At 43.3% G+C, this 23,669-nt stretch overlaps 1 protein-coding gene across 1 annotated transcript in view; it reads left to right on the top strand.

Moving 5' to 3' along the window:
- The first annotated feature begins 1,423 nt into the window (after window positions 1–1,423).
- The window catches only part of SRRM4 (serine/arginine repetitive matrix 4), a 36,761-nt gene continuing 14,515 nt past the window's right edge, over window positions 1,424–23,669 (top strand). The window contains exons 1-8 of the mRNA XM_087703486.1: window positions 1,424–1,437; window positions 1,601–1,741; window positions 1,827–1,910; window positions 3,231–3,305; window positions 5,192–5,218; window positions 7,208–7,258; window positions 9,251–9,343; window positions 12,731–12,899. Coding sequence (XP_087559612.1) covers window positions 1,424–1,437; window positions 1,601–1,741; window positions 1,827–1,910; window positions 3,231–3,305; window positions 5,192–5,218; window positions 7,208–7,258; window positions 9,251–9,343; window positions 12,731–12,899 — 654 coding nt within the window. The remainder of the gene's footprint in view (window positions 1,438–1,600; window positions 1,742–1,826; window positions 1,911–3,230; window positions 3,306–5,191; window positions 5,219–7,207; window positions 7,259–9,250; window positions 9,344–12,730; window positions 12,900–23,669) is intronic.

The raw sequence follows: 23,669 nt of genomic DNA, 5'->3' as shown, positions 1-23,669 counted from the left end.
GGCTGTAAAGGAGATGCAATTAAGATGATTAAAGGCCTGGAGACTAAAACATATGAAGAACGGTTGCAGGATTTGGGTTGGGCTAATCTAGAAAAAAGGAGTAGGGGGACATGACAGCAGTCTTCCAATATCTCAGGGGCTGCCCCAAAGAAGAGGGAGTCAAGCTATTCTCCAAGGCACCTGAGAGCAGAACAAGAAGCAATGGGTGGAAACTAATCAAGGAGAGAAGCAACCTAGAACTAAGGGGAAATTTCCTGACGGATCAATCAACCAGTGGAACAACTTGCCTCCAGGAGTTGTGGTTGCTCCATCACTGGACATTTTTAAGAAAATGTTGGGGGCGTCAACTTGTTTTCCAAAGCACTAGAAGGCAAGACAAGAAACAATGGGTGGAAACTAATCCAGGAGAAAAGCCACCTCGAATTAAAGGAGGAATTTCCTAACAGGGAGGACAATTAGCCAGTGGAACTTGCCACCGGAGGTTGTGGGGGCTTCATCACTGGAGGTGACGTTTGTCTGGAATGGGATAGGGTCTCTTGCTTGAGCAAGGGGGGTTGGACTAGAAGACCTCCAAGGTCCCTTCGGTTCCACCACAAATCCGTGAAGCCCTTATCCGCGGAGACATAAGCGTGAAGAGTAATTCGCGCCGTTCGAAATGCTAAGGAAAAACGCGACCCTACCGCGATGACATAATCGCGGAGGGCAAATCCGCGCATTCCCAAGCACTCAGTACCCTAAACCTAACCCTAACCCTAACCCTAAACCTAACCCTAAACCTAACCCTAAACCTAACCCTAAACCTAACCCTAAACCTAACCCTAAACCTAACCCTAACCCTAACCCTAACCCTAACCCTAACCCTAACCCTAACCCTAAACCTAACCCTAACCCTAACCCTAAACCTAACCCTAAACCTAACCCTAAACCTAAACCTAACCCTAAACCTAACCCTAACCCTAAACCTAACCCTAAACCTAACCCTAACCCTAACCCTAACCCTAAACCTAAACCTAACCCTAAACCTAAACCTAACCCTAAACCTAACCCTAAACCTAATCCTAAACCTAACCCTAAACCTAAACCTAACCCTAAACCTAACCCTAAACCTAATCCTAACCCTAACCCTAACCCTAAACCTAACCCTAAACCTAACCCTAACCCTAAACCTAACCCTAAACCTAACCCTAAACCTAACCCTAAAACAAACCCCTAAACCTAATCCTAACCCTTACCTTAATTGAAATCGGCTTTCTGCCGCGGCACCGTTTTAAAGCGCCCTTCTGTTGCCGCGCTGTTGTCGCGGCGGTGATGACGTGCGGTGATGACGTCGCGGCTTTAGCGCCGCGATTTTATCGCCGCTATTTTGACGAGCGCGGTTTTGTCGTGCCACGGGTCCCTTCCAACTTTATTCTGGTTGATTGACATGGTGGGGGAATTGTACCTTCAAGTTTGCAACATTCCCTTAATGTAGTTTGACGATAAAGTGGAATGAACTTATTGGGGTTCTGTTTTCCTGTCTGATCTACCTGGGGATGGAAGACAGAGAAAAACAAGAACATTTTTTAAAAAAAAAAAGTTATTGTCTCTCTTCGTATTTTAGCACGGATGTCCTTAGATGCCTGGCTCTTCCCACGGAAGTCCCCGCTTCTGTAGAGCCACCCCTACTTCGACAGAGCCACAATGTCAACAGTTGTGAGAGGCAGAAGGACCGCCTGGAGGACAACACACAGAAATCACGCAGGTAAGAACCGAAGTTCGAGCCTAACCCAAGCCTCTTTAGGTAAAGGTTCCCCTCGCACTTATTATATTTTTCTTTTCCCCCACAGTCTGTCTTGGGGTGCTGAATCTCCCCCACCTCCTTCCAAGGGAAAGAAAAAGAAGAAGAAATCAGCAAGGAAGAAGAGGAGGAGGTATGTGAAAGGACAGTCCTAGATAGTTAAAGTCCTAAAAAAACTGAGGCCTGATCCAAAGGTGCCTTTTCATAAGGCAACTGGACTGTCTTTGTTTTTCCTTGAAGCCGTTTCAATCAAACAATTGGAATAGCTTGGAAGGTACCTTGGAGGTCATCTAGTCCAACCCCCTGCTCAAGCAGGAGACCTTATGCCACTTCAGACAAGGGACTGTCCAACTTCTTCTTAAAAACCACAGGCCTTGGATTTTTGGATCTGGGTCATAATCCCCTTTCTCTCAAATGTTACTTTTTTCAAAGAAGGTTAAAATGCAAAATACTGTATTTTTTTTAAAGGGGGACAAAAGAAGAAAAAACACAACAAACGAAAAAAAGAAAAAAAGAAGACATTAAAAATAAAATTCCTTCCTTCTTTCCTTCCTTCCTACTCTTCTTTATCCCTTTCCCATCTTCTTCCTTCTTTCATTCCTTCTTTTATTCTTCCTTCCTTTCTTCCTTCTCCTCTTTTCCCTTTCTCATATTCCCTTTCCCCTTTCCCATATTCTTCCTTCTTTCCTTCATTTTTCCTTCCTGTTTCTTTCCTTCCTTCTTTCCTTCCTTCCTACTCTTTCTTTTTCCTTCCCATCTTCTTCCTTCTTTCATTCCTTCTTTTATTCTTCCTTCCTTTCTTCCTTCTCATCTTTTCCCTTTCCCATATTCCCTTTCCCCTTTTCCATATTCTTCCTTCTTTCCTTCCTTTTTTCCTTCCTGTTTCTTTCCTTCCTTCTTTCCTTCCTTCCTACTCTTCTTTATCCCTTTCCCATCTTCTTCCTTCTTTCATTCCTTCTTTTATTCTTCCTTCCTTTCTTCCTTCTCCTCTTTTCCCTTTCCCATATTCCCTTTCCCCTTTCCCATATTCTTCCTTCTTTCCTTCCTTTTTCCTTCCTGTTTCTCCTTTTCCCATCCCCTTTCCCATATTCTTCCTTCTTTCCTTCCTTTTTCCTTCCTGTTTCTCCTTTTCCCATCCCCTTTCCCATATTCTTCCTTTCCTTCCTGTTTTCTTCCTTCCTCCCTTCCTTCTCCTTTTCCCTTTCCTATCTTCTTCCCTTTCTTTCTTTCCTTCCTTCCTTCCTTCCTTCCTTTCTTCCTTCTCCTTTCCCCTTTCCCATGTTCTTCCTTCTTCCTTTTCGTTTGCCTGTGTATTTTAACGTACAATAAACTCTAATAGGGGGAAAAGAAGCAGAAGTTCCAAAGCACCTGCTTCTTTTCGTTTACTTCAAATTGCAAATCCCACTCGCACGCTTCATCCAAGTAAACAGAATTTCCCTTAACTTCTTCCTAGATCTCCGTCCTATAGTGTTTCACCTCCGAAGAAGAAGAAGAAAAAGAAGAGCTCAAAGAAAAGGAAGAGAAACAGGTACACTTTTCCACTGGACGTTAATTTTTCCTGGAATAATTGATCCATTCGGACTTTTCTTTAACGTGATTTGTGGGTTCTGATATTTTTAAACCCAGCAATGAAGGGCACAATGCTGCGTTCCAGAGGCAGATGATGATTGACTTACGATGAATATGTTTTATGATTATAATGAGCCGAGGTGGCGCAGTGCTTAGGGTGCAGTACTGCAGGCCACTTCAGCTGACTGTTATCTGCAGTTCAGCGGTTCTAATCTCACCGGCTCAAGGTTGACCCAGCCTTCCATCCTTCCGAGGTGGGTGAAATGAGGACCCAGACTGTGGGGGCGATATGCTGACTCTGTAAACCGCTTAGAGAGGGCTGAAAGCCCTATGAAGCGGTATATAAGTCTAACTGCTATTGCTATTGCTATTATAATCATGATTATTTATCACTTGTTGCTTGCATGAACACGGAGAGCTTATGCACCAGAGAGAAATTCCTTGTGTGTCCGATCACAATTGGCCAAGAAAGAATTCTATTTATTTAAGGTTCTATTTAAGCAGCGGAGAAATCTAATTTTTTTGCCACCAGTTCTGTGGGCGTGGCTTGGGGGTGGTGGGTCATGTGACTGGGTAGGCGTGGCCAATTCCCCCCCACTTTTTAAAGCATTTTTTTCCTGCCGATTCGGCCAATTAGGTAGGGAAAAAATGCTTTTAAAAGTTGGGGGGGGAAATGGTTCTGACAAGGCTCACAGCTGATCCATACGATTGTTGGGACCATTTTTTTTTCACTTTTAAAAACATTTTTGACTCCCGGTTCCGGCGAATAGATGGAAAAAATGCTTTAAAAAGTATTTTAAAAGTTCCGATAAGTGTCAACGAACCTTTTTTTCATTTTTTAAAGCTTTTTTTAACTACCGGTTAGAAAAAAAACCTTAGCATTTTTTGCTACTGGTTCAATGCTACTGCATTTCACCCCTGTATTTAACGTAAAAAATAAAATGAAATCAGGCGTAAGTCACATCACAAGCACATTGTTTAGCAACAGAAATATCCGCTTTCAATTGTGGTCGTAAATTGAGGAATTAATTGCATCACCCTGGGGCATGTCTGCTTGTGCTTTCTATTTTTATTTTTATTTTGAAAATCTTATTTTTATTTCAATTTTTTATTTATCTTTTTTGCGGAATAAACATTCTTTTGTGAAGAGAGTGTTGTCCGATTTCCCCCTTTAACATTCCCACCAAAAGGCATCTTTCATTTTCCATTATATTTCCATTGTTTCCAATTTTAGCCGTGTTACTTTTCTGCTCCCATTTTCCAATTTCTAGTTTTTTTTAACATGTACAAACCGCATAGTTTTTCTTTCTCTTTAAAAATAAACAATTTATCAATTCTTTTCCATCTCTTTTCTATTAACAATATGAATCTTCAAGTTTCAAATTTCAAGTTGCCTATACATCAATATAATATAATTATTTAGCAGCTTTAAAGGTTCTTAATATAATTCCCACACAGTTTAATTAAAACACATTTTTATCTTGTTAACAATACTTCTTTCTACTGGATCATATCATTCTATTTCTAAATTTTCTTTTCTCTTTTTCTTCTTTTTACATCTCTTGTATCTTTTCTTCTGTATCTTTCCTTGGACTTTTTCAATAGATTTTTTTTTTGAGTATCTCTCCCCCAAGTTTCTCTTTTCCAATCTCCCTTTATTTTTACCGGGGTGATTTCATGCAGATGTTCCACAGACGTGCAGTTCTGAGATTTGAAAATAGCATCTTGACTGCTATTTAAAACCTGTTTTGAGCAAAATATTTTCGCTGACTCCTGCAGTCTTCCTGCCCTTGATTTTCCAGTTTGCAAGTTTAAAATTGTATTTATATGTGTTCTCTTTTGCAGGATTTCTTCAAAGAAGAAAAGACACAGGTAAGGAGAGAGTTTGCTTTGATCCCTGCCTCAGCAATATAAACCTAAAACCGTAGATGAAACTGCTCTTCCTAGGTCTCAGTGAGAGCAACTCTTTGCCAGGATGAATGGGATACAGAGACCCTGCCCTCCTTCCAGCTAAGCCCCACAATGAAAACTCTCCATATGGCAGAAGTGTTTCTCCTGAATGTTGAAATATTCCTACTTTAAAGGAGAATATTTGTAGCTCAGGAGTCCTTGGTGTTCTTTGAGCTTGGTGGTTTTCTTGCAGACGTTTCATTACCCAACTAGGTAACACCATCAGTGCTAGAAGGGAGTGGGGTTTGCAGAGAGGAGGAGGAGGAGGAGGAGGAGGAGGAGGAGGAGGAGGAGGAGGAGGAGGAGGAGGAGGAGGAGGAGGAGGAGGAGGAAAAGGCACCAGACTGTATGAGGTCCTTGGTGCTCTCTGAGCTTGGTGGTTTTCTTGCAGACATTTCAGTACCCAACTAGGTAACGTCATCAGTGCTAGAAAGGAATGGGGTTTGCAGGGAGGAGGAGGAAGGAAGGGAGGAAGAGGAGGAGAAAAGGAAGGAGGAGGAGATTCACTAAACATCCATGTTACTTACTTAACAACAACAGTGAATCAGTTAACCACGGTGGCAAGAAAGGTCCTTAAAACAGGGAAAAATTCACTTAACCACTGTTTCGCTTAGCCACTGAAATTTTGGGCTCAGTTACAGCGGTAAATTGAGAGAGTGTGTTAGCATGTAATAAACCTGGATTCAGTTGAACTTCCAGATTGCTTGACAATAGAATTAAGAGTAGAGTAGAGTAGGAGTAGGAGTAGGAGTAGGAATAGGAATAGGAATAGGAATAGGATAGAAGAATTGGAAGTAGAGTAGAGTAGAATAGAATAGAATAGAATAGAATAGAATAGAATAAGGGAATGGAATGGAGTAGAATAGAATAGAATAGAATAGAATAGAATAGGAATAGAATAGAATAGAATAGAATAGTGGAATGGAATAGAGTAGAGTAGAGTAGAGTAGAGTAGAGTAGAATAGAATAGAATAGAATAGAATAGAATAGAATAGAAGAATTGGAAGTAGAGTGGAGTGGAGTGGAATGGAATAGAATAGAATAGAATAGAATAGAATAAGGGAATGGAATGGAGTAGAATAGAATAGAATAGAATAAGGGAATGGAATGGAGTAGAGTAGAGTAGAGTAGAATAGAATAGAATAGAATAGAATAGAATAGAATAGAATAGAATAGAATAATGGAATGGAATAGAGTAGAGTAGAGTAGAGTAGAATAGAATAGAATAGAATAGAATAGAATAGAATAGAATAGAATAGAATAGAATAGAATAGAATAGAAGAATTGGAAGTAGAGTAGAGTAGAGTAGAATGGAGTGGAGTGGAATGGAATAGAATAGAATAGAATAGAATAAGGGAATGGAATGGAGTAGAATAGAATAGAATAGAATAAGGGAATGGAGTAGAGTAGAAAAGAATAGAATAGAATAGAATAGAATAGAATAGAATAGAATAGAATAGAATAGAATAGAATAGAATAGAATAGAATAGAATAGAATAGAATAGAAGAATTGGAAGTAGAGTAGAGTAGAGTAGAATGGAGTGGAATGGAATAGAATAGAATAGAATAGAATAAGGGAATGGAATGGAGTAGAATAGAATAGAATAGAATAGAATAAGGGAATGGAGTAGAGTAGAAAAGAATAGAATAGAATAGAATAATTGGAAGTAGAGTAAAGTAGAGTAGAATAGAATAGAATAGAATAGAATAATTGGAAGGGACCTTGGAGGTCTTCTAGTCCAACCCCCTGCCCAGGCAGGAAACCCTATCCCATTTCAGACAAACGGTTGTCCAATCTCTTCTTAAGAACCTCAGGAATAAACCGAATGGCATTCGGGCAGATTCACCCGCTCTAGGGGCCTCCGAGAGACGGACGAGGCGGCCAAGTAACCAATCTGTTTCTTATTCTAGCTCTTCCAGCCCCAAGAGAAAAAGGAAGGAGGGAAGAAAACACAAGAAGCAGTAAGTTATGGCTGGGTGTGCATCCGTCTGGTAGGCTAAACTGGCGCCTGCCTTTCCAGGCGCCCACGATGAGTGAGTGGGAGGCTCGTTCAACACAAGCTGTGAAATGATGGTATACAATGACGACTCTCTTTCGGCTGGTGAAAGCAAGAATTATCTCAGACCATTTCCATGTTGGCTGGATAAAGGAAGAGATTTGGATTGTTTGTTGTTTCTCTCTCTCTCTCTCTCTCTCTCTCTCTCTCTCTCTCTCTCTCTCTCTCTCTCTCTCTCTCTCTCTCTCTCTCTCTCTCTCTCTCTCTCACACACACACACACACACACACACACACACACACACAAACATCCTTAAGTTCGCTATGTTGGTTCCTCACCACGAACCCTGTGGAGATGCGGCTAGAATTTGGCAACGTGGAAAGCCCAACTGCTACCCATTGCTAGCTGCCAGTGGAACATTATAAAATGAAGCCCGTTTTTATCCATTTTCTTTTAAAGTTAAGCTAATCTCTGCAGGTTTCTCCAAGGAAACCTGTGCTGTATAAAATGATACTACATTGAATAAAGGATATTATAAAATATTAATAAGGAATATGTCAGCGTTCCAAATAGCATCCAAAATTAAATCAGAGTCCAAGGCAAAGTACTGCTCAAAGCTCCAATTGATTAAGAGAGACATGTTGGCACAACTGGGAAAACCCGAATCTGAAAGCTTCCCGGTTTTCTCCACCCAAGTTGAAAGTTCAAGATCCTGCCTCCCACACCCACAAGTCCATCACATGGTCCAACCTTCCAGTGCCATGCTGGCTGTTCCACCCATCCAGATCCGGTCAGGTGCAGAAGTTGAAAGACAAAGGATGACCTTGGCTTTCTGGAAAGAATGTTGTTATGGCTACATAACATTCTACTTGGTACTTTCCCCGCCTCCCAATTTCCCATTATAAAAACAGCATAGTAGAATAATAGAAGTGGGGCAAGCCATAGATCCAAAAGAAACATGGCTGCAGGGATGACCGAATATTTAAATAAAAGAACATAGAATCACAGCGATGGAAGGCACCTCAGAGGTCATGTAGTCTGACCCTCCTACTCAAGCAGGAGAGCCTATATACCCTCCTGGTCAAATGATTGTCCAATCTTTTTATTAAATAGAACGTGTATATATATATGTAACATATACGTGTATATATATATGTAAATATAACATAAATATGTTATATTTATGCTGATAAATAAATAAAGGGAGACTAGTATAGATCTATTTCAAGCTATTTAGCTCTCATCAGCTAGCCATACCCAGGTTTGGGAATCGAACCTGTGCTCCATTGCCTCCCAGGCAGGGAGTTAACCATTTGAGCTACAGAGAACGACTCCTTATCAGCCAGCCAGGGTGGGAGGTATATACTTAAAGTCACAACCCCTGGTATGCCCAAGTATGGGAGGAAGGTCACACTTCCACTCTCTGTCATTAGGCTCGTCACAAGAGACCATCCAGACAGAAACCCAATATTTTTTACTGTTGCCTTTTTTGTTACATTTGTTATATTTATGCTGATAAATAAATAAAGGGAGAGGTCTCTGTGGCAAGCCTGAGGGAGAGGAGGGGATAAGAGATGATCAACAAGGCCAGCCTGAAGAAGAGAAGGGGATAAGATAGGGGAGGTCTCTGTGGCAAGCTCTGATGCTAAAGAGTTAGATGTTCTACTTCACCTCCCCATCTGAAAAGAACTCTGTTCCAACTGCCACTTGGGTGTGGGCGTGGCCAGGACGTGACTCATCCGGCCTGCAGACTGGAAGTTTAGACATTCTACTCCCCCTCCCCACTCTGATGCCAAGAGTCGGGAATGACTAGCACTTATATGCAAGGGGAACCTTTACCTTTAATTCTTTACCAAGGCCAACTGCCTTTAATGTTAAGAGATTCATGAGCTGAAATTTCTTTGTTCCTATGTAAGGTTTATTCAATTTTATTCCATTTGCTTTCTTCTCTCAAAAGCTCTCGTAGCCGTCCACAAAAATCCAGGCGCCATCATTACCATTCTAGTTTGGACAGCAGTACCAATTCTCCATCGGAGAGCTACAGAAGCCGGTAAGCCATCTCCAAGTTTCCCCCAATTCTCTAACTTCGTGCTCCTCGTTTTGCAAAGTCAGCTAGTACTAAGAGAGCTCTATTTAGTTCAACCACCATGTGATGAACAGGGAGGAGGGAAGAGTAATGTAGCTTCACAAAAGAAGAATTATCAAAGGATTTAAAAAAGGGAAAGGAAGCCTTCTTGCTTTGAAGGGCTTAAAAAGCAAGAAGCAAAATCTTGGTCCTTTCATTCACAGTCAGCAAGGCTTAGTAAACAGTCTTTCAGAGGAATGTTTATCCACACGAACCTTATCTCATTTGGAGAGCTGCCAAATAACTAGTTTCCAAATGCGGGTCAAGGCAAAACTTGGCACAGAGTCTCTTATAGTCACAAACAGAACTTTCCACTCTTGAAACAACCAAATGAACAAATTGTTTCCTGCAAAAGCCCCCTCCTCGTTCGCTCCTCTTTTGTTTCCTATGGGAGGAGCCAATCACCTCTAAGGTGTGGCTTTACTCCCAAGTCGACCCTGCTTTCTTAGTTGTTCGTGTCTTCTGGCAGCTCTGCGCATGCGCACACTGGGAACAGGCTCCAGCTGTTCCTCTGCCTCACTGATGTCTGAATCTGAAGGCAGCTGACAACTGGCATATGGCCCTGGCCCCCTCTCTGCCTCCAATACAGAGCCTTCGTCTGAGCTATTCTCAGCCCCCAGGACTGGCCCATCTTCCTCCCCAACCTCCTCACTGTCTGATTGGCCGCCGGCGGGCCACGGCAAGGTGTTTTACTGAAGAGTAAAAAAACGCTTCCCAGAATTCTTTTGTAGTCAAAGAAAGGTGTCCAGGATAATATTCTAGAATGCAATCTGATTCGGTCACTGATCCAGTCTTCCAAGCTTTCGGACTTGTGCTGGAGCCCATCCTCAGGGAACTTGCCTCTAGTGGAGTGTGTGCTTTGGGCTATTCTGTGTGTTGTATTTATATGGTGTCTGTTGTGTGTGGCTTTTTAGTTGTTGATTGGGGTGCTGATGGTTGACTATTAAGTCCTTGGCTGTTGTTTCCTTGTGCTGTAAAGTCCTCCCTTCCTAAGTACATGATAAGCTGGTAACCAGCTGTTAGGGTTCCGATGGATGCCCTAATTAAACCAAGAGTCTCAAGCCAAGCTTCAAAAGAAATCCAGTTATTTATTAGGAGCAACATGTCGGCACGTACCCAAGTGAAGCCAGCTCTGGCCCCACGTAATTTACAACCCAATTATGACCCTATTTCCCTCCAGGATGGGTCATAAATCACATTCTCCAACTGAGCACTTTCATGGGCTGTAGAGATCATTCCCCTCCGGCTGATGCGGGTAACCTGGGAGACAGCCTTGAGAAAGATATGCATGGGATGTGCTTCTGTTTGTGGCTGCCATGCTGCATCATCAGTCCCCCCCCCCGACCGCCCTTGCCTATGGCAACTCGAGAGCAGGCCAGGGATGCTTTGCGAGTTGACACCAGCATTCTTGTTGACTGACGAGGGGCATGTTTCCCAGGCTTCAATCACTCCCCTGTCTGTTTTTGTACCTGCTCGCCCAACAATCTTAGTAGCTGCAAAATAGAATGTGTCTCCTTGTTCATTACAATGTGAGTTTGGGCTCTCCTCGTCTCAACGCTTGTTTGTATTCTTCTGATCTGGTCGTTAGCTTCTTCCCCATCTGTCCTACTCACTCATGGGATCAATCCATGCAGGGGATCTAGTAGATTACATTGGAAGTATCTCCCACCTCCAAGCGATTTTTGCAATCTCTTTTGAGTCCAGTGAAGAAGATTTAGTTGGAAAACAGTTTTCCTCATTTTAACTGGACTCAAAGAGATTTGTTTCTTGGTTTCAACATTTCCCCTGCTCCGAATATTGTTCAGAATGTCAGAACTGACTCAAGATTTCATTGAAGGTCCTGTTTTTAATGCTAAGTTTAACTCCAAGGGGGGCTCCATCGCTCTGCCTTGTGCGATGTTGCGTATTGTTAAAGGAAAATAAAACTATAGTGCTCACGGGATAGCAAACTCATCAAGGTATTGGAAGATCTATTGGGAATGACAGATTCCGGTGGCAATATTGCTGAAAATGTTAATAATAGGAGAAGGTGGCAGTTGTGACCACCAGAAGACAAGCTAGGACTGGAAGTGATTCCTGTTGCGATGTCACAATAAATATAGTTCATTATTAGCCATTCCATCTCAACCTATTAGGAGAATTCAACCTAGGCTGAGCTAACAGCTGTAGACATTAATCTTTCCTTCAAGATCTCATCCAAGGACTTGAAACCTCAGAATAAATGACAGTTTGGAAGGGACTTTGGAGGTCTTCTAGTCCAACCCCCTGCTCAAGCAGGAGACTCTAACCCATTTCAGACAAATGGCTGTCCAATCTCTTCTTAAAAACTTCCAGTGTTGGAACATTCACTACATTCTGGAGGCAAGTTGTTCCACTGATTAATTGTTCTCACCGTCAGCCAATTTCTCCTTAGTTCTGAGCTGCTTCTCTCCTTGATTAGTTTCCACCCATTGCTTGTTTTCCTGCCTTCAGGTGCTTTGGAGAATAGCTTGAGCACCCTCTTCTTTGTGGCAACCCCTGAGAAATTGGAACACTGCTATCATGCCCCCCTTACTCCTTCTTTTCATTAAACTAAAGGTAAAGGTTCCCCTCGTGCATATGTGCTACTCGTTCCTGATTCTAGGGGGGGCAGTGCTTATCTCTGTTTCACAGCCGAAGAGCCAGCGCTGTCCGAAGACGTCTCCGTGGTCATGTGGCCGGCATGACTCAATGCCAAAATCGCACGGAACGCTGTTCCCTTCCCACCAAAGGTGGTTCCTATTTTTCTACTTGCATTTTTAATGTGCTTTCGAACTGCTAGCTGGGCAGAAGCTGGGACAGGTAAAGGGAGCTCACTCTATTATGTGGCGCTAGGGATTCGAACCGCTGACCTGCCGACCTTTCTGACCGACAAGTTCAGTGTCTTAGCCCCTGAGTCACCTTTCATTAGTCATACCCAATTCCTGCAACCATTCTTCTTATGGTTTAGACTCCGGTTCCCCTGTTATTCTTGTTATTGCCGTTGCTAATTTTACAGGATCTGGAAGTGCTCTGGAATAGCAATAGCAATAGCAGTTAGACTTATATATCGCTTCATAGGGCTTTCAGCCCTCTCTAAGCGGTTTACAGAGTCAGCATATCGCCCCCACAGTCTGGGTCCTCATTTTACCCACCTCGGGAGGATGGAAGGCTGAGTCAACCCTGAGCCGGTGAGATTTGAACCGCCGAACTGCAGATAACAGTCAGCTGAAGTGGCTGCAGTACAGCACTCTAACCACTGCGCCACCTCGGCTCTGGAAGGCTGTAAAGCAGAAGGAACTTTTATTTTGACAGACATAGGCTGAGGAGCAGATTCCGAGACGAAAGCCGTAAAGGTAGACCCGGTCGTAAAAGGCACTCGTCGAAAAAGACGTCTCACCGCGACGACGCGGAAACCTTGGCTGGGAGCCCTTTCCTCGGCTGCACCCTGCCGAACAATTACTTTCTCTCCGCCACCGAACTTGTAAGTACTCCCTATCTACTAAACCTCCTTCGTTTGGACTCGAGAGATTTGCGTGGTGTGTTGCGTTGCGTTGAAAGGCTCCATCGTTTTAGTTAAGACGCCAGACTGTTGAGAACCACATTCTTTATTCGAAATATACTATTTTGATTGTTTGGTCGTCTGGTGGAAGTAAGGAAGGAAAGATGGGTCTGGGCACATGCAGGGGTGGGCTTCAAATGTTTTAGCAAGGGGTTCTCTGCCTGGTTACTAGGTGGGCATGGCCTAGTCAGCCTCCTGCACCACAACAGTGGGGAGAGGGGGGTGTTTTTGCCTGCCCCAGCTCCTTGAGTCTCCGGGCGGGCAAAAACAGCCTCCTCAAGGTCCAGAGCAATGGTGGGTTCTGGATCACAGCACAACCAGTACACTGCGCAAAGGGCTGGGCGTCCTAGTCGGGTACACACGCTGGGCACGCATACGCACACCACTGCTCTGTGACACCCAGCTGCTCGGCGGACGTTGCTCAGGTGCCACATACAGTGCGCGCATGCAGAATTGGCCAGTCGCGTTATAAACAGCCATGGAAAGCAGGCAGGCAGGAGGGCCAAACGAGCCACCGTACCAGTATGGTGGCCCGGTTACTACCGGTACGCCCGTACCGGTCCGTACCACCCAGAACCCACCACGGGTCTGGAGGCCCTCTGGAGGCTGGTAATGGGCCTGTTTCCAGCCTTCCCAAACTTCCGGTTGGCCCATTTTGTGCCCTCCCTGAGCCTCCGTGTATGCCCTGCACTTTTCTGCATCCATAACAGGCTGCGTGGGGACTCCTGGGAAGGAAGGGGTGGAGTGGGCATGGCCAGCCAGGAGTGGGATTCGGGGTATTGTCTGAAGTATACAGAATCTTAGCTAGAACTAGCTCTCCCGAACCCCTGCAAACAGCCAGAAGCCCACCGCTGGGCACGTGGGGAGGGGCGTAGAAGAGAGATGGCTTATGCTCTCTTTTTTTTCAGAAAAGTTTTTTTTTATTTTTGTTCTCTTACATACAATTTATAGGTCTACATTCATATCGTTATTATTCTTTTTTACATTCGTCATTCTTACACATTTGTCGTTCCATTTACAGGGTTATAACATACCATTTGGGTTGCTTTGTTTACCATCCCTCGCCTGTTTTGACACCACCTCCTTTTCCCTTTCTTTTGTCCCTCCTTCCCTTCTCTCCTTTCTTCCTTCCTCCTCTCCTTTCCCTTCCTTCTTCCCTTACCTCTGCCCTATCCCTCTTCCCCTTCCTCCCCTCTCTCCTTCTCCCTTCCATCTTCCTCTCCTTACCTTTCTCTTCCTCCCCTCCTCTTTCCCTCATCCCCTCTCCTCCTCTTCCTTTCTTTTTCTATTGTTGTAGGTTCTTTCTTTTCTCCCTCCCTCCCTTCTCTACTTTCTTCCTTCATCCTCTCCTTTTCCTTCTTTCTTCCCTTACCTCTCCCTTACTCCTCTCTTCCCCTTTCCCTTTCTCCCCTCTGTCCTTCTCTTATTCTCCCTTCCATCTTCCTCTCCTTACTGCTATCTTCCTCCCCTCCTCTTCCTCTCCTCTCCTCCTCTCTTCCTTTCTTTTTCTATTGTTGTAGGTTCTTCTTTTCTCCCTCCCTTCTTTCCTTTCTTCTTTCCTCTTCTCCTTTCCCTTCCTTCTTCCCTTACCTCTCCCCTACTCCTCTCTTCCTCTTTCCCTTCCTGCCCTCTCTCCTCCTCTCTCTCTCTCTCCCTTCCATCTTCCTCTCCTAACCTCTTCCCTCCTCTTCTTCTCATGAGAAGGCTTATGCTCTTGACCATGAATAATAAAGAGGAGGCATTTATAAAAGTAGTGGCCTCTGGCTTTGATCTTTGATGAGGTGTGTTTTTATGTACCTCTTCAGCTCGGTGATTGGATCGCTGCCGGCTCTCTCCTGCACCCATTCTCTCAATCTTTGGAGGCGTAAAAGATTAAACCTATAAAAAGAAACATTTTCGTGAATGTAATTGCAGAATGAAGTGTGGGGAGTGAGTGAGTGAGGAAGACAGTGGGGGGAAGAGGTGGAGCAGCCTTTGCTGCCTTCAAACTCAACATCCCTTTTAGATAAGATAGATAAGATCACCTTTATGGTAATTTTTTTTACTGTGTGATTGCGCACGCAGCTCTGAAAATGAAGCATTCAGCAGCTCAGCTGCTTCCCTTCCAAGTTAGGAACAGTAAGTAAAACAACTGGGGGAGGGAAATCCACTGAATGAGATGAGCTAGAAAGCAGGAAATAAAGGACAGGATATGGTGGGGCGATCTGATCGTCAGAGCTACCAATTTATCTGAACTGGTCCAAACCGGCTGAATATCATCTCTATATATACATACATAAAACATATACCTGCACCCATACTTATACATACATACATACATTACATTTTTGCTGATAAATAAATTAAGGGAGACTAGGATAGATCTATTTCAAGCTATTTAGCTCTCATCAGCTAACCATACCCTTACTGGCATTTGAACTTGGGCTGTTTTTACATATTAGGCAGTTGTATTGACCTCTAAGCCACAAGCTCTCCTCCCTTATCAGCTGAGCCAAGGGAATGATAACATGTTTTTTTTTCCTTTTGTCAAAGCATCTGGTGTGCCCAAATATGGGAGGGAGCATCTATTTCTTGAAATAGATTTATCCTAGTTTCCCTTCATTTATTTATCAGCAAAAATGTAACACAAAATGGTTTGTCATGTAAGCGACTGCCTGGAAGGCTCCTGGAGGGGGGACTGAGGGGTGAAAGGGAAGCAGTATGCTTCCTCCCATATTTCGGATAAATATTTTCTGCTGTCCTCACCACTCTCTGCACTGCCTTCCTCTGCTGTCCTCACCACTCGCTGCACTGCCTTCCTATCCGAAGCAGTAATGCTTCCATGCCAGATTGCAATACTATAGGACAGGAGGCTCTCCATCGTCCTTCTATGGAAAGTGGTGAGGACAGTGGAAGGAAGATGTGCTTTTCTCCTGTGAAAATGCAGGTGCCACTGTGTCCATTTCACCAGTGTCTCGCTGTTGAGCGACCAAGCTAACAGCATCAGCCAAACTCACAGATGCAAAGAGATAGTGGGTGAGCATCCAAGAAGAAAGGCATTGTATTGGGTTTGGGTGGTGTTTATTTCCTTGCCCAGGGAGGTTGGCAGTGCCAGCTCAAGGTCAATTGGCAGTTTTGGTTGCAACTTTCTCTAGATTTGAGGTCTTCCCCTTGGAGTCATGTTGAAAAGGATTCTTTTGAATGACATAAAATGAGGGAGGGGGCTTCTCTTGTTTTCCACCTGCCAAGGAAACTGGACACCCCACAATCAATGTCAAGACTTTGTGTACAATTTTATACATCCAAAAATTTCATCCTCCCTTATTTAAGGAAATCTTTGGTTTGGTCCACAGATCATTTTGGTACCAGAGACAACCCAAGTGGTGTTTCTGCAAGATTTTCCCACTTAAGACCAAAGGACAACACTTTTTAACATTTTTCTCTTTGTTTTCCCTGGATGGATTTTTTAAAAAAAATATTTATTTATTTGTATTCCACTTCTATTATTATTTACAAATAATGCAAGGTGGTGAATGAATTCAACACACCTTCCTCTTATTTCCCCCTTAACAACAACTCTTTGAGGTGGGTTGGGCTAAGAAAGTGATTGGCCCAAAGTTACCCAACCGGCTTTCATGCTTAAGGCGGGACTAGACCTCACAGTCTTCTGGTGATTGGCCCAAAGCCACCCAGCTGGTTTTCATGGCTAAGGTGGGACTAGAACTCACAGGCTCCTGGTGATTGGCCCAAAGCCACCCAGCTGGTTTTCATGGCTAAGGTGGGACTAGAACTCACAGGCTCCTGGTGATTGGCCCAAAGCCACCCAGCTGGTTTTCATGGCTAAGATGGGACTAGAACTCACGGTCTCCTGTTTTCTAACCTGGCAGCTTTAAGACCCAACCTGTTCCTTTAACCTTTTCAGGAAGAATCCTCAAGCTTTTGCATTTTGCAACAGTTCTTCTGTTGCCCTAATTTTGCTTTAATTGGGACTTTAGGAATTGTTTTCACTCTGGGGAGTCAACCTGATAGCTTTCCCGGGGAAAAAAAAATGTTGATTAAACGGCTAATCTTTAGCTTATCCTTGCTGGATTAAATGTTACTCTGACATCATCAGATGGTGGTGAATGCCATTGTCTGAACTTGGAAGCTATGCAGGGTCAGTCCTGGTCAGTATTTGGATGGGAGAGGAGCAGAAAATGTGGGCGCTGTAGGCTCAACATCAAAATGTGTTTTTTTTTAATCCCCAAGAAAACAGTGATAAATCTCTTCCCTCTTATAGCCAAGAAAATGACATGACTATGTCCCTTAAGCCCTTAAAAGCCAAGCTTGATCTGAAGTCTTTATTATCATTCCAGCTTTCACCGTATCTTCCTGATACGTTCACAGGCCAAGGTAGAACTTCTGAGTTAATTAAAAATAAACGAGGCAGGTATTTAAAAGAACAAGGCTTCAATCAGTCCCCGTTGCCGGTCTGACTTTGTCAACCAAGGATACGGATGTTCCCGTGGAATGCAGCTCACTTCAAACTAACACACACACACACACACACCCTATAAATATTCTTTTACATTCTTGAAGCAATCCACAGTTTCAGTGTGAAAAGTGGAGGGCAACGCTCCTTTCAAAAGCTGTACAAACAGTCCTCGGCCTTACAACCACAATTGAGCCCCAGTGGCTAAGTGAGGTTTGCCCCATTTTATGACCTTTCCTGCCACGGATGTTAAGTGTTAAGTTCCGCATTGACTTGGAGGGAGGGGGCACTTGTTGGGTGGGGCTGAAATGTGTGGCAGGAGGAGTAAGAGAATGGAATGGAATACGAGGAGGAGGAGGAGGAGGAAGAGGAGGAGGAGGAGGGGGGAATAGAATAGAATAGAACAGAATAGAATAGAATAGAATTATGATGGGAAGGGATGGGATGGGATGGGATGGGATGGGATAGAGTAGAGTAGAGTAGAGTAGAGTAGAGTAGAGTAGAATAGAATAGAATAGAATAGAATAATGATGGAATAGAATGGAATAGAATTGAATTGAATTATGATGGAATAGAATAGAATAGAATTATGATGGGATGGGATGGGATAAATAGAATAAAATAGAATAGAATAGAATGGAATGGAATAGAATAGAATAATGATGGAATAGAATGGAATAGAATGGAATAGAATTGAATTATGATGGAATAGAATAGAATAGAATTATGGAATAGAATAGAATAGAATAGAATAATGATGGAATAGAATGGAATGGAATAGAATTGAATTATGATGGAATAGAATAGAATAGAATTATGGAATAGAATGGAATAGAATAGAATAATGATGGAATAGAATGGAATGGAATAGAATTGAATTATGATGGAATAGAATAGAATTGAATTATGATGGAATAGAATAGAATAGAATTATGATGGGATTGGATGGGATGGAATAGAATAGAATAGAATAGAATAGTGATGGAATAGAATGGAATGGAATAGAATTGAATTATGATGGAATAGAATAGAATAGAATAGAATTATGGAATAGAATGGAATAGAATGGAATAGAATGGAATAGAATGGAATAGAATAATGATGGAATAGAATGGAATGGAATAGAATTGAATTATGATGGAATAGAATTGAATTGAATTATGATGGAATAGAATAGAATAGAATTATGATGGAATAGAATAGAATTATGATGGCATAGAATGGAATAGAATAGAATTATGATGGAATGGAATATAATAGAATAGAAATATAATGGAATGGAATGGAATTATGATGGAATGGAATAGAATGGAATAGTTGGAAGGGACCTTGGAGGTCTTCTTATCCAACCCCCTGCACAGGGACCACTTCAGACAAAGGGTTATTCAATCTTAAAATGTCCAGTGTTGGGGCATTCACAACTTCAGGAGGCTAGTTGTTCCACTGATGAATTGTTCTCAGTATCAGGAATTTTCTCCTCCATTCTAAGTTGCTTCTCTCCTTGATTAGGTTCCAGCCACTGCTTCTTGTCCTGCCTTCAGGTGCCCTGGAGAATAGCCTGGCTCCCTCTTCTTTGGGGCAACCCCTGAGATATCAAAACACTTCAACATACGTGGACTTCAACTCTCAGCTTTGCTGGCTGGGGAATTCTGGGAGTCGAAGTCCACGTATCTTAAACTGCCACGGTTGAGAAACGCTGCCTTGGAGGCAGAGAGATGCTGTTGTTGAACACCGAGACGGCTGCTTCCATCTGTCTCAGTCCACAAATTTATCTTCATTTCTCCAAGGGCCCATTCGATGCCCAGGAAACAATGTTCTCCCGCTTAATTGAAAACCTCATTGCAATGGTGCTGGAGTAACCCTCTTCCGATTGGCTGCTTCTTAAGCAAAACGTTCAAGGCAAAATTAAAACCTGAGCCGAAAAGATAGACTGTTCGTTCGTCTTGTCTGCCTTTTTTTTTTTTTTTTTTTTAGTGAAATTAATCTCTCGAGCCTCTTCGGAGCTGGCGCAATCTCGCACCCACCTCCTGAAATCCCATCCTAGTGTTCAACCGTTTGGAATCCCTACCATAGATCTGACAGTACAATCGAGCGGGTTCAGAAGCATTTTACGAGAAAAGTTTTCCACTCTTCTGTGCATAATAGAATTCCCTAGGCCAGCGGTCACCAATGTGAGAAAATTCGGGTGGTCCGCAGAAAAATTAATGGCATTTTTTATATTGCACTAAATCAGAGCTCCTCGAACTACGGCCCCCGGGACGGATATGTGCAATGAACGCTTGTGTTGCTCCAGAGAGTCTCCCCATTTGGGGTCTTTTTGTGGGGGTCGGAGGGGGGCAGAAATTCTGACTTGGGGTCTGCTTCAGCCTCCTGGTGGGGGGCTTTGGGCGAAGGCTGGAGGGAAGAGCAGCTGGTGGGGAAGAGCCGGAAGGCCTCGTTCCAGTGGGACTGCATCATGGCCTGGAACTGGCTGACCATCTCAGCCCGCTGAGCCTCCAGGCGCCGGCACCTGGCCTTGCCCTCCCGCAGGTCTTCCCTCTGCTTGGAAAGCCTATGCTCCTAGTCCTCAGTGAGGTGCTTCTACTGAGCCTCCTTCTCAGCTAGATCCAATATGAACTGAGCTGTTTTGCCAACTCTTTCTCCTGGGGGCTGCTTAGCTCCAGCAACTGCTTCCTGTTGGGGCCCTAAGGAGCCCGGATGGGCGGGCAAGGCGTGGCTGGGAGGGGAGGGGCCACTAGAGGCTGGTGAGGCGCCCCTTGATGTGAGTGACATTGAGTTGGCCACGCCCACCCAGTGACAGTCACATAACCACCTAGCCACGCCCACCCAGCCGGTCATTAGGCAGATCATATTAGTGGTCCGCGGGATTTGAAATTATGAATTTAGTGGTCCCTGAGGTCCGAAAGTTTGGTGACCCCCTGCCCCTATGCTACTAGGCTCAAAAATCTTGGTTTGGATAACTGCGTCGTTTCCGTTCAGATTTAGGTATTGCATACAAAATTGTACGTAGCAATGCTTTACCTGTAAATGATTTTTTCCCCCTGTTTTAATCTCAATCATACGTGCACAAACAACCACTTTAAACTCAATGTAAATCATTCTAAACTTGACTGTAAAAAAATACGATTTCGGTAATCAAATTGTCAAAGTCTTGAATGCTCTAAGGGGTCTCCAACCTTGGCAACTTTAAGATTTGTGAAGTTCAACTCCCAGAGCTGGCTGAGGAACTGTGGGACTTGAAGTCCACAAGTCTTAAAGTTGCCAAGGTTGGAGACCCCTGCTCTAACTGATTCAATTGTCTCAGCGGCAAATTTTCACAGTTTCAGTCGCAAATTGACTTCGGGGGACCTCACTTTATACTTGAGGGGCCCGTAGAGGAGGCGCGCATAAGCGCACTAATGCGCCTATCGTCCCCGTCATTGTATTTTTAGATTATTCCTGTTTTTTGTTTCTGTTTGACCAATTATAATAAATCGAATAAATCGAACCGAATCAAAACCAGGGGAAAGTGTTCTCACGAAGGGGGAAAATCTGAACTGGGTTATCACGTTAATGTGGAAATCAATGCAGCATCTACATTCGTAGAATTAATAGTATTTGTTCTATGAATGAATGGACGGATGGATGAGCCCAACATTTTTGTGTTGTCGTTCTGTTTTCAGATCTTTTGATTTCCTGGGAATTTTTATTTTTTTTAATTTTTGCGTTCTCTGTGAGCCCAAGATCTAGGGATCCATTAGACTGGAGGAATTTGAAAGGACTTTTTTTCTTTAAAACAAAGCATAGAACATTTAAAAAATAAAAAGCAAATTACTAACGGAAGAGAGAAAGAAAGACAGAGGGGTTGAATTTTGATTTTCTTTCTTCTTTTTTTAAAAAAAAATCTCTCTTGTAATTTAAAACTCTAACCATGGACTTACGTTCCCCACTCTTCCCTTTTTCTTACACCTTACCTACTAAAGGAGGAAGTCTTGCTTGGTAAGTGAATGCTAACCACAAGCTGTGAGGATATTAATTATTAGAGGTCACTCGGAAATATTCTACCAGGGGGATTATACACAGCCATCTATGTCTGCCTTCTTGCTATAGAGGAACTTTTAATTTTTAATTGGTTTGGTTTTCCTTATTTTGTTTTTTCTCCCCCCTCTCTCTTTCTATCTCTCTCTCTCTTTCTCTCTCTCCTTCTCTTTCTCTCCTTCTCTCTCTCTGTTTTTAGTTATGACGTAAAAATAATACCATTTGTGAACTGGGTGTTCTTAATATCATTTTTTTTTAAAGTCATCTTCTGTCTCAGAGGTTATGATCCTATTTTCCCAAAAAGGAAAAGGTTTTAAAAAGGGATACAATCTTGAGAGGAAACTCTAGCAAAGATTAAACTTTCACCTATTTGTAAGCATTCTTTAATAATATTTTTAAAAAAACAACTTGGGAATGTTCACACTGATAAGTAAGGGCCCTTGAAGCCTAGACCCCAGACCCATCTTATCAAATATCCATTGCCCCCCCAGACGTCATATTCAGTGCGGGATAGTGTGCAAACTTCACTTGTGTCATTTTTCAGGGTGGTGTTTGCAACTGGAAAGGCAGGAACGGTGAAGTTGGCACCTCTCCTATATTCCAAGCCACGGACTGTTAACCTTCTAAGACATAAATGATGACATACACAAAAGAAATTTTGAAACTGGGATTTTCTTTGCTTTTCCTTGAAGACATTTCACTCCTCATCCAAGGAGCTTCTTCAGTTCTCAGTTCCGTTCTCCAGAACTGAAGAAGCTTCTTAGGTGAGAAAGCGAAAAGTCTTCGAGGGAAAAAAACCCAAGAAAGTCCAGTGGTTGTTATTTTGGAAAAAGCATCTTTGGGACAACCGTGACCTGGATGATTGAGAATCGTGATAGACGTATGCTTTCTCATAGTGCCTTGGCTGTCCCACCCTGGCATTGTCCCAAATCCGATGAGATTTTGCGAGATTTGCCGAAGAGTAAACACGTCCTTGAAGAAGAAGAAAACATTACCGTTAAGTAAACCTTAACTTAGCCTAGAGAGAGCGCGACAGAGGTGGTATTCTGTGGCAGCGCGAGGCTCCGCCCACCCACCCAGACATCATCACGGACTTTCTGCGGGTGCGCTCCCGCTACCGAACCGCTAGTAAAGAAAATAGGATACCGTTACTGGAGAGAGAGTAGAGGGGTGAGAAAGAAACTCAAGATTTCCCTACCTTGATTTTCTTCACATCGGCCCTTCAAGGTAGACGAGACTAGGAATCCAACTCTCTTCATGAGAATAAGGGAGGCTATTGCCTGTTATATTTAAGCAGCCAGCAGCCTAGAGGTGAAGACACTCGCCTCCCACTCAGAAGGTTGAGAGTTCAATCCTAGGTAGCGACAGATGTTTCTGTATCGGGGCACCATGAGAAAATATCTGCTGCGAACTCCGCATAGGCATCAGGAAGGGCATCCAACCAGTAAATGCTCAGCTCTATTCAGTTGCCCTGCCCTCACCTTGAAGCAAAGGATTACAGACTCATAAAAAGAAAATTAGTTCCTGACCTATCTATCTTGGAGGTCTGACAGAATACAGATCAGAGGTGGGTTCCTACCAGTTCACACCAGTTCGGTAGAACCGGTTCATCAAATCTACTGAACCGGTTAGAAGAGGTTCCAAAATTTTTTGAAACCCACCACTGACACAGACACAGACACAGACACAGACACACACACACACACACACACACACACACAGACTCACACAGAGAGAGAAAGAGAAAGAGAAAGAGAAAGAAAGAAAGAAAGAAAGAAAGAGAAAGAAGAAAGAAAAAGTGAGAGAGAGATGAAAGAAAAAAAGGAAAAAGGGGCAGAGAGACAAAAGGAAGGAAAGAGAGAGAGAGAGAGGAAGGAAGGAAGGAAGGAAGGAAGGAAGGAAGGAAGGAAGGAAGGAAGGAAGGAAGAAAGAAAGAAAGGAAGGAAGGAAACACATGGCCGGCAAGCCACTCCCACCAGGTCACATGGCCAGCAAGCCACTCCCACAAAGGAGGCCACACCCACAGAGTAGGTTCGAAAAATTTTTGAAACCCACCACTGATACAGACCCAGCAAACTGGGTTACAGCTTAGCTATGATTGATTCCAGCATTCGAGCCTTCAGACAACTGTCCCCCTGCAGTTGAACGGAACAACAGAAGCACACAAATTTGTCTGGATGGCGCCGGTACAATTTTTGTCCCATTTTTTCTGGTTTCTACAATTA

The sequence above is a fragment of the Thamnophis sirtalis genome, unplaced genomic scaffold (genome assembly GCF_051295495.1).
Source record: "Thamnophis sirtalis isolate CommonGarterSnake01/CBP01778 unplaced genomic scaffold, rThaSir2_p1.2 scaffold_2, whole genome shotgun sequence".
NCBI lineage: Eukaryota > Metazoa > Chordata > Lepidosauria > Squamata > Natricidae > Thamnophis > Thamnophis sirtalis.
This window is presented reverse-complemented; position numbering and strand designations above follow the sequence as displayed.